General features: G+C 36.7%; 1 protein-coding gene across 4 annotated transcripts in view; it reads left to right on the forward strand.

Annotated features, from left to right (window-relative positions):
- The window catches only part of LOC129432078 (thyrotropin-releasing hormone-degrading ectoenzyme-like), a 142,359-nt gene that overhangs the window by 73,185 nt on the left and 51,843 nt on the right, over positions 1-17,331 (forward strand). For all 4 annotated transcript variants that reach the window (XR_012369322.1, XM_073867166.1, XM_073867177.1 and 1 more), the window contains 3 exons: positions 470-624; positions 9,838-9,951; positions 15,499-15,636. Coding sequence is in view for 3 of the 4 variants with exons in the window: in XM_073867166.1 (XP_073723267.1) it covers positions 470-624; positions 9,838-9,951; positions 15,499-15,636 (407 nt within the window). In the remaining variant the exon portion in view is untranslated. The remainder of the gene's footprint in view (positions 1-469; positions 625-9,837; positions 9,952-15,498; positions 15,637-17,331) is intronic.

Here is a 17,331-nt window from a genome sequence, read left to right on the forward strand (position 1 = left end):
GCGAGCGCAGCGGAGCTCAGCTTGCGCTCACGCCGCGATCGAAGTTCAATAGTTTTGCGCATAGTTTGTGGTCTTTTGCACTTTATACGGGAAATGAGCTGACAGTCTGTACTAGTTGTATGAGTGTGTGCTTGCTGTATTTGTTGTTTTAATGTCTTGTTTTTGCAAGTTATTGTTGGAAGCCGAGTGCCCCCCTGTTAGTTATGGTCTGGCGCCGGCTCTGTTCATATGTCACAAACACACTATTTGGTTTAATAATTTGTAAATATAATGTCATTAAAAGATTTTTGTGTAATAATAAACTGTACCTGTCAAAATGATTTGCAGCTTCCGGATTACCGTGTGTTATTAACATTAACTATGTAGAATGACCCAGCAAAAACTTTGTGCATGGTCTAGATGTCTTTATTTTAACCATTATCTTTATCATTCCTCTTTATTAACCTGTGATTTACTTCACTGTGCGCAGATCTGCTGGCAGTTCCCAAGCATCCGTATGCAGCTATGGAGAACTGGGGCCTGAGTGTGTTTGTGGAGCAGAAGATCTTGTTGGATCCTGACGTCTCCTCTTTCTCCTATCAGATGGAGCTCACCATGGTGGTGGTGCATGAGATCTGTCACCAGGTAAAACACACACATGGGTTGTTCTAAATTACATTTTCGCATTCCTGGTCCTGTTAAGCTCCTAATCTTTTGATAAGGGTTGGAGCTAAACTTTGTATGACAGTCACCCTCCAGGATCAGGAATGCCAACGCCTGCTTTAAGGTCTTGATACCATAATTCCTAATAAATGATAAAGCCCTCATTTATTCCAATCTTGTTCGCAGATACATCACGGTCACTGTATAATATTTTGTGTTGCTAGTTTAAAGTTTAACATCAACTACCTTAATCAGGACTGAAAATTTGCCATCCACTTTAAGGCATCTCCTATCTCCCCTCTAAAACAAGATGACATGTTAAACCATCACAAACAAGTTCTCCTGCCTTCACATGTTCCTTTAGTACTCATATAGGCTGAGAACTAGCAGTAGATTCCTAATGCAGTGATATTTATCACCTCCAAAATGTGTTTGCTTGTTTTATCTTGTAATCTCAGAGGACAAATAGTTTAAGTCAGATAGTGATGCCGTAGAGAGTGTAAAGATAATTCATTGTGGAGTTAAAGTGCAGGCGGTAGCAGATGTAATTGAGTATTTGGAGCTTGTATAGAAGTGACTTAGGACATCATGCCCATTGGGATGGAGATAGCAAAGGTTTCTTTTGTTAACATCCCTCGCTCATTGTTGACTTTTTGTTCTCTTAAGTTCACCCATACATCATCAGCATGTATGGTAAAGAAAACACTGGGGAACTTATGCCATTCTCCATTGTTTGCAATCCTTATGCTTGGTTTTTAGAGCTTTTGTTATGGTGGATTATGTATGAGCTTCTTGGAGATGTTCTGCATTCAGCATTATTGTTCTGGATTCATCTTCTCATTGTGTTGCTGAATGCAGCTCTGCATTGTGTTTGAAGGTGCTGTTTCCTTTGATAAAGAGCTTAGTGAATGAAACAGAAATGCGGCCCATTTAGTGGTTTATTTTTGCTCTTTCTATTTGTATTTTTGTATTCTACTCTTGTCAGAAGGAAAAGGGATAAAAATTACCACATCGCTCATTTTCTTGTGTCTGCAACAGATAATACGGCTCTGCGTGAACTACCATCAGCATTATACAGTAAAACACTCTCACAGGCGGCCATAAAATGATACTGTTTGAGAAACGGTAATACAATGCATATTTCTAAAGCAAAAATCCACAGGGTCTCACTGTTCTCGGGATATATTCCTTCTGTTTCATGATGAAGAATAATTGAGAAGAAGTGGCAGTAGGGTCGATATAATAATATTGAGCAGTAATGTGCAAAGCTGACCCGTATGTTGTTGCCTTTACTAAATGTAAATGAGTATAACAACGAATTACCACTCTAGTGTTTACACTTCAAGCATGCATAGCCCTGATGAATATTGGCAGTTGGTTTGTAATTATTATTTAATTTCCGTGAATATATTAAAGCTTAAACAGTCCAGCTTTGTGCTGTGCATATTATAACAGCTGTTAAACTGGGCTCAGGGGAAAAGTCTCTTTATCGTTGTATTTACAAATAGTATGTTTGAAATAGTGTACTATTATGCGTTTTTAACAGCACTTTGACCTCTGGCACAGTAACAGCATCACTCCTGACTACTCCCCCTCTCGCTCAAACTTGATGTTACTGAGCACCGAGGTGGAAGTGTTGCAAACTAAGTGCTGTTCCGCCATACAATATAGTTCTCATTTTTATCCACTTAAAAATCGCCACTTTTTATTTTGTGCCACCATACTTATTTGTGTAACTACTCATGTAACAGTCTTTAAAGAGGGAAAACATGGAAGTGTTTCGTGGCTTCTAAATTCATCCCTGTTTGGATCCTAAGGATCGGGGCTAGGCTAAATGCTAACACATTCACAACGCGCTGTACAAAGATTAAGTGCACGCATTGAAAAAAGATAAGTATGTATTAATTTATCTAAGTTGAGGTAAGAACATAGTAAAATACTGAAAAACAGTGGTGTTTTCCTTTAAGATTATCTGACATATGTCTCATTCATTAAAATGCATTGGATCATCCAGCTCGTATTATGTCATATATTATAAAAGGTTTCTGTCTGTGCACTTATAGCTCAGTCTGGTGGCAACATGTTGACATCTGATTAACCTCCTAAGACCCGAGCTTTGGTTTGTCTTTTTTTCAGATTTCTTCCAGCTATTTTGGGGTTAGGAAGAACCAATAAATATAATAACCAAATATTTGTCTTTAAACATGAAGCAGTGCAATTGTCCATGTTTGTGTACAACAGGTTCCAGTTAAACAGAATTAAATATGGTGCAAACAACAAAATAATTCTTAGGAGTCTTAGGAGGTTAATCATGTTTGCACCTGCAGAAAATTGATCAGTGAACAACAGGACTCTTTGTTAAGGACCGTTCACATTATAACGATAACTACAACGTTAACTATAACGATAACTATATTAGCGTCCACATCACCGGACGATAATGATAACGTTATGCTAATTCGCTCATGTGCGCGGCACTAGCACAAATCACTTGCCATTTAAAGGGGAAGTCCAATCTAGACATTTTAGCCTGTTATCACGGGTAATTTATGTTCATTTTGCATTTTACATGAGGAAAAAAAAAGAAATTTTCACGATTTTAATTATAAGATTGATAGTGTGTTGAAGCGGAATTTTCGTAACGGTCTTTAATGGACTCAATTAACCAGAATGCACTGCGCGAAACTGAATCATTAGCTCCACCCACTAACCACTGTTCGATGCAGTCTTCAGGTTTGTTTGACTACATGCGGCGCCACAGGAACCGACAGCCGGATGACATCGAGGTTCCGCGAGAGCGATTTAAAAGCAAACTCCTCCATATGATTTCACGAATCGCTCTCGCGGTACTTTGACGTCATCCGGCTGTCGATTCTTGCAACGCCACATAAAGTTTAACAAGCCTAATAACAACTTTTACCGCTCAACTTGCTCTCAAATCAACTCAAGTCAACTTGAAGTTAGCCGGCAGACGAACCCATCCAAAGAGTAACTCCGCTTTAACTGTCTCTGAAGGGGAAATCACCAAAACCCTTGATAAAAGATTACTAGAACCTGTGCTGTAGGCTATGTGGATGTAAGGACAACAAATTCAGGCCACCGGGAGTTTTTATTGTTGACATCAACGCGACCCTCAGCTGACAAACCACTCGAAAATTTGAATATGCAGCCAGCACTTTCGTCAGAAAGATTTTGAGTAATGTTTTTCAGCCCAGTTTTTCTGCAGACTCAGGTAATGTAAAATTGTAAAAATATCTAAAACATCATTTGGCTTAGTTGTTGCTTGTTTTGTGTAACTACGGTAAACATACTACGTAGAAAGTTATTATCATGTTGTTGTTATTATGAACACGAGCAAAGCAAGCTAACGTTAGCTCCTGTGCAGCTGTCAATCAAAGAACGTTATCATCTTCTGTCAATCATCTCGCCTCAAGACCCGCCCCCATTTAGAACGTTCAGAATTATGTAGTCGTGCATTTTTTTTCCGGTGATTTGACGACGCGTCAAATCACCGTTACTGTAGCAGTTAAAAGCTTTAATTTTTAAAATGGAGTTAGTACATTTGATGGCAGCCCAATCAACTACATGTATGTCATGAAATATAGTGTTGGAGCATAATGTTGTTTTAGGGTGGACTTCCGCTTTAATGTCTTTACAGATGCAATTTGTATAATCCGCGCGGCTAGGTGGCGCCAGATCAAATCAATAACAATGACGTAGATTGATGACGCTCTGAAGCAGCGTGGACTGATGGGATTTGTTGTCTTTAACTCAAACGCTGATGGCCATCAATCAGACGGCAAACCAGAAATCATGTTAACGGATGAGGTAAAGTAATCAAGTTTTATAAATGTTGCGTTTGATGACATCGTTTTTTTTTCATTATGTAAGGTTTCATGTAATGTTCAAAACGCAATTGTTAGTCATAGATGTTACAGTATTAGTCCAATACGATGGTTTGTTAACACAGCACAGAATTAAGTCTTCAGATGAACAAACTTACCATAAAAAAAACGAGTGGCCCGACAGACACTATTACTTCCGCATTTGTCCACGACACTGTTGTCATGTGGTTTTTACGTCAGTAAAGGCGGTAACAAACGTAGATATTAACGTCATTTACAGGCGACTGCACTGCCCCGTGTCACTGATAAGGGCAGCAATTTTCTCATAATTTACAAGTAGTTGAAAACATTATAGATATTGTTAGTAATCAGCTGGACAAAATATATAACACTGGACTAGTGGTTTTTGGATATTTTACCGCAAATATCTTACAAATTGTACCTTCAACTAATATTGCATATTTTTTTTGTAGTTAAAACGTTTGCAATTGTTTACATGTCCATGAATATGTAAATATTAGGGCCGGGACTCGATTAAAAAAATAATCTAATTAATTAGAGGCTTTGTAATTAATTAATCGAAATTAATCACATATAAATATTTGATCTGAGAACATTGAGAAGTTATTTTTTCACAGGGATTTTTAGTATACCATGAATAATGACTGAATACTTAAGCTTAAGCAACAAAATATTGTTTATTTTTGTTCAACCAAGTCGTTGTACTCGGAGTCGGGCTAACGTCCACGCTAGCTGCTATGTGTTTTGCATTGAGATGATACTTGAGGCTCGATGTGCTCGGTGATATGTGAATTCCTTGTTGCATAGCTTACACACAACCATGCTCTTATCGACGCTTCCATCCGTTCGTTTTTTATAAAAAAAATTCCCATCCACGGGGCCAACCAAAGCGATCTCATCAGCTTCTTCGTTCATGTTCACTGTGGTTTGTTGTTGTTTGAAGTCATGAACTAGTTGGTGCTCCAGTATAATCGGTCTTCCGAAACTCATCCAATGAGAAATGTTCCGCGGTGCAAAAATAAGTGTGATTAAAATGCGTAAAAATTTTTTTTGTGTAATTAATTAATCTTAATTAACGCGTTAAAGTCCCGGCCCTAGTAAATACGCTGTTCTTGTTGCATTGACACAGTGGGTAACTAGCAGATGTCCTCAACACGCTGCTTTTCACGTAACTCTAAACAGTGAATCTAGTAGTTTGTGTAATCTAATATCTTACTTTTTGCCGTAGTCAGTGTGGGAGGAAAAAAACATTACGTAGTGAATTTCACAGCAACTGCATAAGCGCTGGATACCTGAGGTCATTTTAAGTAATAGACCTCAACGATGAGCTTCTCCACTGTGCACAGCTTCATTCTAAATGCGTGTGCACTTGAAGTTCAAATAGATTTGATTGGCTGTCATTGGTTTATCATTCATCAAGTGGGAAAAAATTGCTCAGAAAGTGATCCCAACGATATTGTTGCTTGTTTCTTTATCATTATAGTTGTGGTGTGAACTCGGCTATTCTGTTTAATATAAAACTATATATTTTTTCGTTATAATGTGAATTTTATTATAATTTACTCTGTGCTATTTTATAGTTTTATTCATTGTGATGTCTGGGGCAGCAAAACCACCTCTCTCCAGAGACACCTCTTCTCTCCATACGGAGTAATTTTGGTATCATTGTTGCTAAATTTGCCCCCAGTCAGTGATGTGTTTTAATATGTCACACTCACTCAATCACTATTATTATCATCTCATTTCACACTCGCAGAGTTAAACGATCAGGCGTCACCTGCACAGTTCTCCATATGAAGTTATTCAGCCAATAATGTTGAGCTCATTAGAGCTTCTGATGAGAGTTGAGTGTAGTCGAAATGATTCTTGTTTTTTGGTTGGTCTTGTGTTTCCTCATTTATAAAAGACAGCTTCTGTATACACATGTGGAATTGGGATTTCACACTCGCGCTGAATGCTGATGAATAAATCATTTTGTTGTCATTCATAACAGATTTTAAGACAATGTGCATAAGATTAATTGAAATTTTGTCAAGGATGACAGCTCGCTAGGGCCCCGTTTACACCTGGTAGTTACTGTAGACATGTTTTGGTCAATCGGATGACAAGTGGACGAAAGAGAAGTATTCCCATTTACACCTGGTGTTTTTCCCTCTCTTTTGTCCACTTTTGACCGTTTCTGTCCCAAATAACTTTGAGGGGTTGGTCTATAGGCGAGTCGTTAAAACACATTCATTTCCCAAATTCTGTGTGTTACCTAACATACGAGTGTACACTGAATGCATCTGTGGGGTATCTTTCATTTTCTAAGGTTTGCATTAGAGAAAAAGCCCTTTAGCCTACAAACACAAGGTTGAAACAACAGACAGACCTTGTTAAATGTCAGCAAAATACAGTTTCAGTTATTCAGGGATTTAGGTAGAAGATCCTCAGTTTGGTTGAGGGCTTCAGGTTGTTGTCAGTCTTGTGACATGTTCGATTTTATATGGCCCTTCAGAGTAATTCTCAATTGGTTTTAGACTTTTTATTATTCAGTATTCAGTTTATATTCATTCAGTCTGTCTTTCTTAATGTCACTTTTTTGAGGAATGGGCTTCTGTTTTACTGTTATTGTGGAAGATCTCACTGTTCCTGCTCTCTTTGACATTATACTGTAGTGTTGTTGAACTGCTCGATAAGGCAAAAATGACAAAACACAAGAATTACAGGCAGATCCTTTAAATTATATTTCATGCCATTATCATTGTTCATGGGGTGACAGTGTACAATAACAGTGTAACAATGTGAGCACTAAATGTGCCAAAGTTTGAGTCATCGTTTTGAATCTGCCAGCTCTGTTGTGCTTTTTACATATTCTCTTATTTGCTGTATGTAGGAGGTGTGGAGACTGAGATTTTGAAAGTAATGTAACATTACTAACTGTAGCTAAGTGGTCTGCTCACTGATGTATATAATTGACTGAATTGCACATAGAATGCTTAACGTAACCATGAGAAGTAAAGCCACATCAGAGTTAAAGGAATATTCCATTTTCTTAAAAGAAAAATCCAGATAATTTACTCACCACCATGTCATCCAAAATGTTGATGTCTTTCTTTGTTCAGTCGAGAAGAAATTATGTTTTTTGAGGAAAACATTTCAGGATTTTTCTTATTTTAATGGACTTTAATAGACACCAACAATTAATACTTAACTCAACACTTAACAGTTTTTTTCAACAGAGTTTCAACGGACTATAAACAATCCCAAACGAGGCATAAGGGTCTTATCTAGTCATTGGTGACAATAAAAATAACAGATATACACTTTTAAAGCACAACTTCTCGTCTAGATCCGGTCATGATGCGCCAGCGTGCCCCCACGTATTTAGGTCACAGATGACGAACGCGAAACTCCGCCCCAGTGTTTACAATTGTGGAGAAACAGGACCGTTCCGACGTTGTTGTATGTCAACTGATACTAATTAATGTCTTTGTGCCAGTTTATTGTTTAAAATGGTCCGCAAATGTGCGTTTTATATATGTAACACGTGACCTCCCTAACGTTACTACGCATTTACGTTAGGTCGCGCTGGACCGGATCTAGACGAGAATTTGTGCTTTAAAAGTGTATATTTGTTATTTTTCTTGTCAAAAATGACAATCGTTTTGCTAGATAAGACCCTTATGCCTCGTTTGGGATTGTTTATAGTCCTTTGAAACTCCGTTGAATATAACTGTTATGTGTTGAGTTAAGTTTCAAGTGTTGGTGTCCATTAAAGTCCATTAAAATGAGAAAAATCCTGGAATGTTTTCCTCAAAAAACATGATTTCTTCTCGAATGAACAAAGAAAGACATCAACACTTTGGATGACACTGTGGTGGGCAAAGTATCTGGATTTTTCTTTTAAGAAAATGGACCATTCCTTTAAAGCTGCCATCTTGGTATGCCCAACCAGCAAATGGGGTTCAATGACTTGCATTTAAAATCATGATCTAAATTCACCCAATTTACAGCGTATCAGTCACACAAGATTCATTTTTAGGATATGTGTATGTGGATGTTATTTGCAATGTTTATGTTTTAATCAGGCAGGATAAGGGATTTAAGAAGCTCTGGTGTTAGAAGCACAAGTTGTTGTATTAAACTGACATATGGTACAAACATTCGATATAACGGTAAATGTTCTGACCATATGTGATGTGATAAAGCTTGTACATATTACATCCATATAATCTTTTTGATTTACAGTGAGGACTGTACATTGTTAGGGCAGGTCACATTTTGCGTTAAAATCAAGAGCTCTTTTTCCCAGGCGCGTCGGTGCTGCAGCCAGTTGAAAATACTTAAATTTTTCAGAATACCCCTTAGTCACTTTGACTCGTTTGCTTTAGGCATCCCCACCATCTGTGCAACTAGCCCAAAGTTTTGCTAAGTACATACACACAACATGTGAAACAGAATGTTGTCTGATTAAATTGTTTAATTCGAAAAAAATATTTCTAGCCGAGACTAGTAGGACAATGCAATATCATGGCAATTTGTTCGTATTTTACAAGGTGGCTAATTTGTATTAATTCGTACAACCACCTTAAGTTTTTTATGATAATCTATAGTTTTTATATGATTCACTTTGTACAAATTAGCCAAGTCATAAAATGTGTACAAATTCTTGTGAGATCAGGTTGGTTAGGTCACTGTTATTCAGTATAAGTCTAATTTACCCATAAGCATAATGCAGTTTAAGTTTGTCATAATGTTTTGCCCATCATCATTGGGAGCGTGTACATCAAGGCATTTACGGCTGTGACTGGCATATGTTTTCAATTGTTTCCAATAAAAGCACCACAATTTTCAAAATGTCAGCAGTCGGCGCTCAAGGTCTTTCCATGCTCGGCCGAGCTACCGATAAACAAAATCGAAACGCTGGCAACCTCCCACAGTTGGCGTCCGCCTGGTGTTTTTAGCCGCTGTTAAACACTTTGGTGTATTTGCCCCCTTATTGTTATATGTCTATAATAATTAAAGGAACAGTATGTACGAAATGTATATCAATTAATCACAAAATGGCCTTGATATGTCACTAGACATTAAGAAATCGTTTTCATTTCAAATACTTATATCACTGACAACAGTGGTCTGGCCAGGATATTGTCATTTAAAAAGTGGAGTTGCAGCACTCAACTAATGTTTATGATGTCATTTTGTGTATTGGCCACCAGTTATGTGATTGCAGTACCAGTTTAGCCACACGTTTTGTGATTGCAATACCAGTTTTGGCCACAATCCTGCAAACTGTTCCTTTAAGCTTGTTTTCTGTCGGTGATTGCTGATGTGTTTTCTTGACTAGTGGTTTGGAGATCTGGTCACACCAGTTTGGTGGGAGGACGTTTGGCTAAAGGAGGGATTTGCTCATTACTTTGAATATATTGGGACTGACTTCCTCTTTCCAAAGTGGAACATGGTAAGATTTTTTTCTTTTTTTAATCCAAATTATCTGATGCCATAAGACAGTGTGAATGTGGGTATAACTGTGGACATTATTGAGTTCTGATTCTCATTATGAATATAGCCAGAAAGATGCTGGTAAGAAGAAAGGAAAAATCTGATGCCTGTGACAATTTCAATAAGCTTTACATCCGTTGATGTAACAAAAGTTCCCTGTCATACTGTCAACTGCATACCCACACAGGAGAGAAAATTATTGTTATCATAGTATTCATCTTTTAAAATTGTTGATAATACTGTAAAAATGGAACAAAAATTCTCACACTTACTAATGGAAATTTGTTTCTTATTTAATCTCTTAATCTGCATATTTAAAAAAAAAAAGGAGAACAGGATATGATGTCAACTGTGAGCTCATTATTCCAGCTTTTATGATTCCTATTATGAGCACAGTCATAGGTTGACCTCATTTGCATAAAGATATCATGCTGTTACTCAGCTGTTGCTGTCATGTTTCGCTGTATGCAGTAAAACTTATGTTTATGTTATGTATATATGTATATATATGTATAGTATTTTATTACTGTATTAGAAGATATGAGGCTACATATTGAAAGTAATATACAGTGCTACAGATAAAAATGCATTACACAATGATACTCTGACTGTATTGACTTGTTTCTACCCGTGTGACTCACAAAAATTTATTTGCTAAATTTCAATATGACACACAAAATTTGATTCACTAAATCTGTTTCGCAACTGTGTGTTACAAAATTATTTAATGGACGATCAAAACCGACAGCACATTAGCAGCTCTGTGACAAGTCTTGATTTGTACGGTAGTTGCACATGTTAAACCTCACATAGCTAAAATTTCTGTTTGGAAATAGACACAGCATGCCTTTAATTCATAATGACCAGGCATTCCACAGGAGTCAATAAGTTCAATGATTGTTCTGCATGGTTTTGTAATGGAGTACAGGGTTAAATCTCTACTGATGAAACTATGGAAGTATTTTTGTGACCCCATCTGTAAAACCCGATAATCTACTTATGTTATTTAGAGCATCAAAGTAGTCATGACCATAAAAATGACAAAAATATGAGATGCGTCATGCGTGACCTTTCGACATGGATACGTGAAGTTGCAGACGTGCATCCCAAGGCCAGTGCAAGATGAGAAGTTGGGATTAAAAAGTATTTATTTTTATTTTTGTTTGGTGAAAATGACGATTGTTTTGTTAGATAAGACCCTTATGCCTCAATTGGGTTTATTTAGAGCCCTTTGAAGCTGCAATTTGGACCTTCAAATCATTGGGGTCAATAGAAGTCCACTATATGCACTTAAAAAAAAGAATTCCACTTCCATTTTTATGTTTAAATAACTAGGATTTAAAAGTCATTTCAATTATGTTGTGATATTGGTGTTGTAGCTTATTAAAATTTAAATTACCTGGTGGTAACATAAGTCAAAACATTTACAGCTTCCTGTAGAGTATTTAATTGCACTCATTATATACTTACTTCATTCACTTTAATATTTAATATAAACTAAATATCCAACATCACATGTACATCTACTGACCCATCTGTCCTATTTCATACCTACTGCTGTATGCCATTTTAAGGCAGTCACACTACACTTATCCTTCCATTGACTTTTGTTCATACTCATGCAAATGTGTCAGACCAGAAACAAATGCTTGTGCGAAGATATTTTGCATTTTCCTGCTTACCAGTTTAAATCTGGTGAACTTTGACCTGCAATACGTATCACGTGAAGACATGTGACAAGTAAAACATTGGTATGTCAAAGCATGACCTTTCTTCACTAAAAAGCAAAGATGGACAAAGAGCTACCCTCCCATATTCGCAGCAACGTCCAAAAAATATTCAGATGCTCAAAGTCTAGTGTAAGCGCCCCATCAGTCATGGGCATCAACCAGGTGATTAAACCTTTCACATCTCATGAGCTTTGATGGATAAACTTCAGCAGCTGCTTGATAGCACATAACCATTTCACCTCAAGATGAATATTTCATGCTTCGTAGATGGAGTCTAAACATAAACTTGGATATAACGTGGCAAAGCTCAATAAGAGGTCATTAAATTGGGCAACAGATCCTTCAGCTGCTCATAACTCTTCTTTCTCCTGTTTATCTTGTCATCTTCCTATCTGGATGCCATTGAGACACTTATAGAAGCTGATTACCCATCAGGCATTGCCCCAGGGTTACTGTCCAGAACGCTGGGCAGTATTGCAGTCTGTGTCCTTAACAGTAATTGACTTGATGATTTTAAAAAGTTGCTGGTTTCTCTTAGACCTTTTGTCGGAAGATAAATATGAAGGATACATTATTGCAACAGTCCATTAAGCAATGCACATGGAGTGTGTCTAGAAGTTATTGACCACAGATGTAATTCCATCGAAGGGAATTTCACCCATCATTAGCTGCTGCCTTTAGTGAATGGAAATCAAGAAAGGGTCATTTCATTTTAAAGCCAGAGCAGAAAGCCATCTAACTAACACGGATCGATTTTAGTGTGGGACTAGGAATAACAATCTCTGTATCGATTTGGGTTTCATATGCTTTGTTTATATGTAAATCTGTTTTATGCCTCATGTCATTTTATTAACCTTCAGCAGATCTTTATCCACCTTATTTTTGATGTAAATGTGGACTCAACCATCTTTGAGCTCCTTTGTGTAAGACTTCCGGTGAGCCACTAAAGCTAATGGTAGTCGTATTGCGAGGGACACGAGTGTGCTGTTTTGACTGACTATTTAATGAAATCCAGGAAGATCGGCATAATTTGTGCAGTTAGAGGTTGCCATAATAGCTGGTACAAACGCAGTACATTTCTACAAAACATTTTTTATAACCATACTCCAGGCATGCACACACCCATGATCTGTATCCACACATCCATCTAGTAAAACCTTTCATGGAAACTGCTAGTCAACAATAAATACAATATTTGTTTAAAAACAACTAATATTATGCGGTAAAAATATGCTGATTTAGCTGGTTTATTTATTCTGCTACTATAAATTATTAGAAAAACAGTACAGTACAGAATATATATGACATAAACTGTTTATTAGTTAATGTTTACAATAGTTCTTAATGTGTTTGCGCTTACTTTTTGTTGTGTTTTAAATAAAAAAGCGAATAATTTAAAAATAAGCAAATAATTTCTTAAGCTCATGTCTCTATCTAGTGCATAAGAAGCGACTGTAATAATATTTTCATAAAACGAAAACGATACTGAATACATGTAATAGTTTAATATGTTTATTATTTTATTTTGTTCAAATAACTTAAATTATTCAAATAACAGCAAACAATTCTTGTTAAATGAGAAACATACTGCTGTCGGATCACGTGAAGCTTGATGTGTCGCCATAAAAAACAATTGCCGTTTAAAAAAAAACTTGCATCAGAAGGACATTTAAAACCATATCCTGAAAAGGTTAAAAACACAAAGTCTTGGTCTATTCCATGTACAAACACTTTGTAAAGATACAGGTATGTCTCTGTGCTTTTATACAGTAGTTGCGCATTGAAGACCCGTTACAATGAGCATTAACAATGTTTGAATATATCTTCATATGATCTATCAGGACACTTCTTAATTTCATCCCCACACTGGGTCATACATGGCAGGTGTAGTGAATATTAACCATAACTGTTTAAATCATGTTTTATGCGTGTTCCCTCAACACTGTTTTCTACCGGCTGGATATTGAAACGGGTGTCTCGCACAAAAAGGGAAATGCCACATCACTTACTTCCACATATGAAATAAGTAAGGGATAATGTCTTCGCGTCGGGTCCTGATCACACTGTCGGGGCTTATTTCCCAATAACTACCGGCTGCCTCTACATTATCCCGCTTATTACACGGCTACTTGCCACATAAGAAAAAAAACTGGACATGAATATGAATTTGAAACATTTTATTGGCATATTTGTTTTAAATTAACATTTTTATCCTTCCGCGAAACTTTGCACAGATGCATAAAATGATCGTAATACCTTATAAAGATCCTCTGCTTCATACTTGTCTCCATTTTTTCTCTTTGAGAAGTTTTAATCCCCATTCTGTATTTTTTTGTTTGTGTGCTTCGTAGCTGTCATGCTCTATTTTGTCAAGTTCAGTCTCAGTAAGCTGTCTGTCTCTTGTCGTGGTTGTCGAGTGTTTGTCACAAGATGGCGCCACACAGACAGTAATCATTATTGATCTTTATTGGCGCAGAGCGATATTACTCGTGCAAGTAGTACCGGCTATGCGTTATTATTTTGGAGCGGTTATTATTCGAAAAGAACGAACCTGCAAATGTCTCAACTGACCAATCAGAATCAAGCATTCCAGAGAGCCGTGTAATAAAGGTGGATAATATGAGATGGAAAGGTTTGGTTAAATGATAGTGGTTTAATAAAATTACAAGGGATCAGGTTTCACCAATCAAATATTCTTCTAAACTTATAGGATGTTAAAAACTGGTTCATGCAAAAGCTTTGAAAATTTTATGTAGGTTTGGATAGCAATGGTTGTTGGATAGAGATTGTCTTATATTGACAACTATTAATGGATTTAACATTTGTGTCTGAATTAATTCCAGTATGCTTTTTGTTTGTGTCTAAATCGTTTGATTTAAACTTCCTGCCGTGCTGGATTAATGTCTTAAGTAGGATTTTAATCAAGCTGTCAAAAGCTTTAATGAACAAGAATTATTCATTATGCCTCTGAGAAAAAGGTGAAATAAAAAATATCAAGAAACCAAAGCCAAACTTGTTAATAATCCTGATAGTTTGCTAGCTTTCTCTTACTTGTCTTGCTTATTTAATAAATATAAGCTAATTATAAAATATTTATTGAGTTTATATTTGAACTGTCATTTTGAATTTGATCAGTCATCACATTGTGGCCCATTATGATGATGCTCTGAATATGAACTTGCGATGTAATGGTTTCATATTTAATTCATAATATCTAATTAATATTTAATCCATTCAACAGTAACTGAAATACTTTCACTTTCAAACAAGCAACAGGAAAACAGTATGACTGAAGCACATTTCTGGATTATATGAGAGTTTCTGCTGTTGATATGCTAATATAATGCTGATGTCTTGAATGTTTTTTTATTTAAATTAGCTGATTCTTAGATTTAATATAAACTTTAGGTTTCTATGATTATACAGTTAACATTTTGTTTTGTTTAATGAGCTTCCCTAACACAGAAGTCCTACAGTATGGGTAGTCCATGGAAAAACCATGGAAAATTGAATTTGCATGCTGAGGTACTTGATAATAACATAAAACACACACACAAAAAATATTTTAATATTGTTTATAGCAATGTAATATTAAAATATGTTTAGTTGTTATTGCCTCAGAATGGTTTGCCTTAATTTGCAGGAGTAAAGTCTTTAGTTGTATTTCAGCAGGTGTGAATTTCAAAGGTTTGACAGGTTTGTGTGAATGAAACTATAAAAAATAATAAAGTAGACCAGATGTAACCAGCCTCTGTCCTCTCTCTCTCCATCTGCAGGAGAACCAGAGATTTCTGACTGATGTACTACATGAAGTGATGTTATTGGACGGTTTGGCCAGTTCTCATCCAATCTCTCAAGAAGTGTTTGAAGCCACAGACATCGACAGGGTGTTTGACTGGATCGCATATAAGAAGGCAAGAGCAGCTCTCATCATTTGGTGTAGGATGGATTACATTATGTTGGTATCTCAGAATGGATTTTGTGGTCAAGCTTCATTTAAAAAATGTAGTCAGAATTTCACAAAGAAGTTCTGCAACGTGCAGGATGTTTTTATAGTACAATGACAATTTGAAAGCTGAAAAATTTGATTTCTCAATTTATGATTTTTTTCATCTATGATCTACATGGAAAGCCTGATTGCTTAGGAGAGTAATAGCACATCTCTTCTCACTGCATGATTAGATGTGTCATTCAGGTCTTTAGCACAATCTGGGTGTTTAAAGACTAATGTTTAGGTTGGTTTTTATAAAACGTTGCCATTGGTTGTTCTGTTACCCACATGTCCACTTTCTTTTTATTATGGTCATTTAGAAAAGTTACATTTACACTGTCATCTGTAAAAGGCTGTTTATTTAAGCTTTATCTTTTATTAAGTCCATTGAACACTTAGAGTACATTCACACAAGGCAGAAACATTAAAGGCCCGGGTATACTTTTTTTCCGCGTCCGCGTCCGGCTCGCGCGCGCACACGTTTCTTATTCAAATTATTAGTCTAACAGGCTGTCAGGGCAGCACTGATTTGGAGACATTTACAGTACATTAAAACATTAGGATAGGTGAAGAAATGTAACTGATCCACCATTGCAAACACAGTTTAGAACAAACAACAAGACAACAAAGAACAGGAATCAAACAAACATGCTCCACAGCTTTCTGTTCTTGGAAGAAGTAAAGGTTAAAGAAGAAAAACGATAGTGTGTGTGCAAATGCTGTCTATTTCCTTTGTATAATTGTTTATAGTGGAGTGTCCTGTCTAAATATTTTAACGCGCATGCGCTGTCGTACGCGGACTGTACGCGCACTGTCCGCGCGGTCTCAAATTTTGGGCTGCACGCGGACGGTCCGCGCGGCCGGCCGCGGACCCTCCTGATGACGAAAATGACGTCATGCGGACGGCGCGCATACGCGGACGTCCCTAGTATACTTTCGGCTTAACAGCCAATCACAGTGTCCGCAACACATGCTCAGGTCAGGACCACACCGGAACACGCCCTGTTGAGTGGCAAACATTCAACAAAATGGCTGGTTTTCATAGCGGCTGCTGTGCTGTGTTTACATTCTAAAGCATAGAATCATATTGTGTATTCTTTTATATATATTAAAATTTATTTAATACCTAATAAGATTAAAATTATGTACTTTTACTTGATTAAAAGTACGTTAATGTACATAAATATTAAATGTAAAACAAAAACTTTTATTTATAAAATGTAATAGAGTAAAAATTATGATATATGTTTTGGAATGTATGTTTTCCAAAGAAAAACACAAATAAAATACAAATACTTGAAATAGTGACCCTAGCAACTTGTCAACCAACCTGTGGTCTGTGGACATTAGCAACGATCTATTTACTTCTCCTTTCTGTGTTTCTTGGCAGTCTGTAAAACGATAGCCCCGAATTCTTGTTAATCTGTTAGTACAGTCTATCACACAACAGCCTTTTCCCATTTAGACGCGTTTTTACCGTGTTTTCACTGATTTCAGTGTACACAAAAGCTGCCGTTCTCTCTTTTGCCACTCAGTGGGCGTAACTGCAGTCACTTTCGCCGAAGGTGACGTCATGTGCATACCCTCTATATTCTAATTTTCTGAGATACTGAATTTG

This window comes from Misgurnus anguillicaudatus, chromosome 1 (genome assembly GCF_027580225.2).
Source record: "Misgurnus anguillicaudatus chromosome 1, ASM2758022v2, whole genome shotgun sequence".
Classification (NCBI taxonomy): domain Eukaryota; kingdom Metazoa; phylum Chordata; class Actinopteri; order Cypriniformes; family Cobitidae; genus Misgurnus; species Misgurnus anguillicaudatus.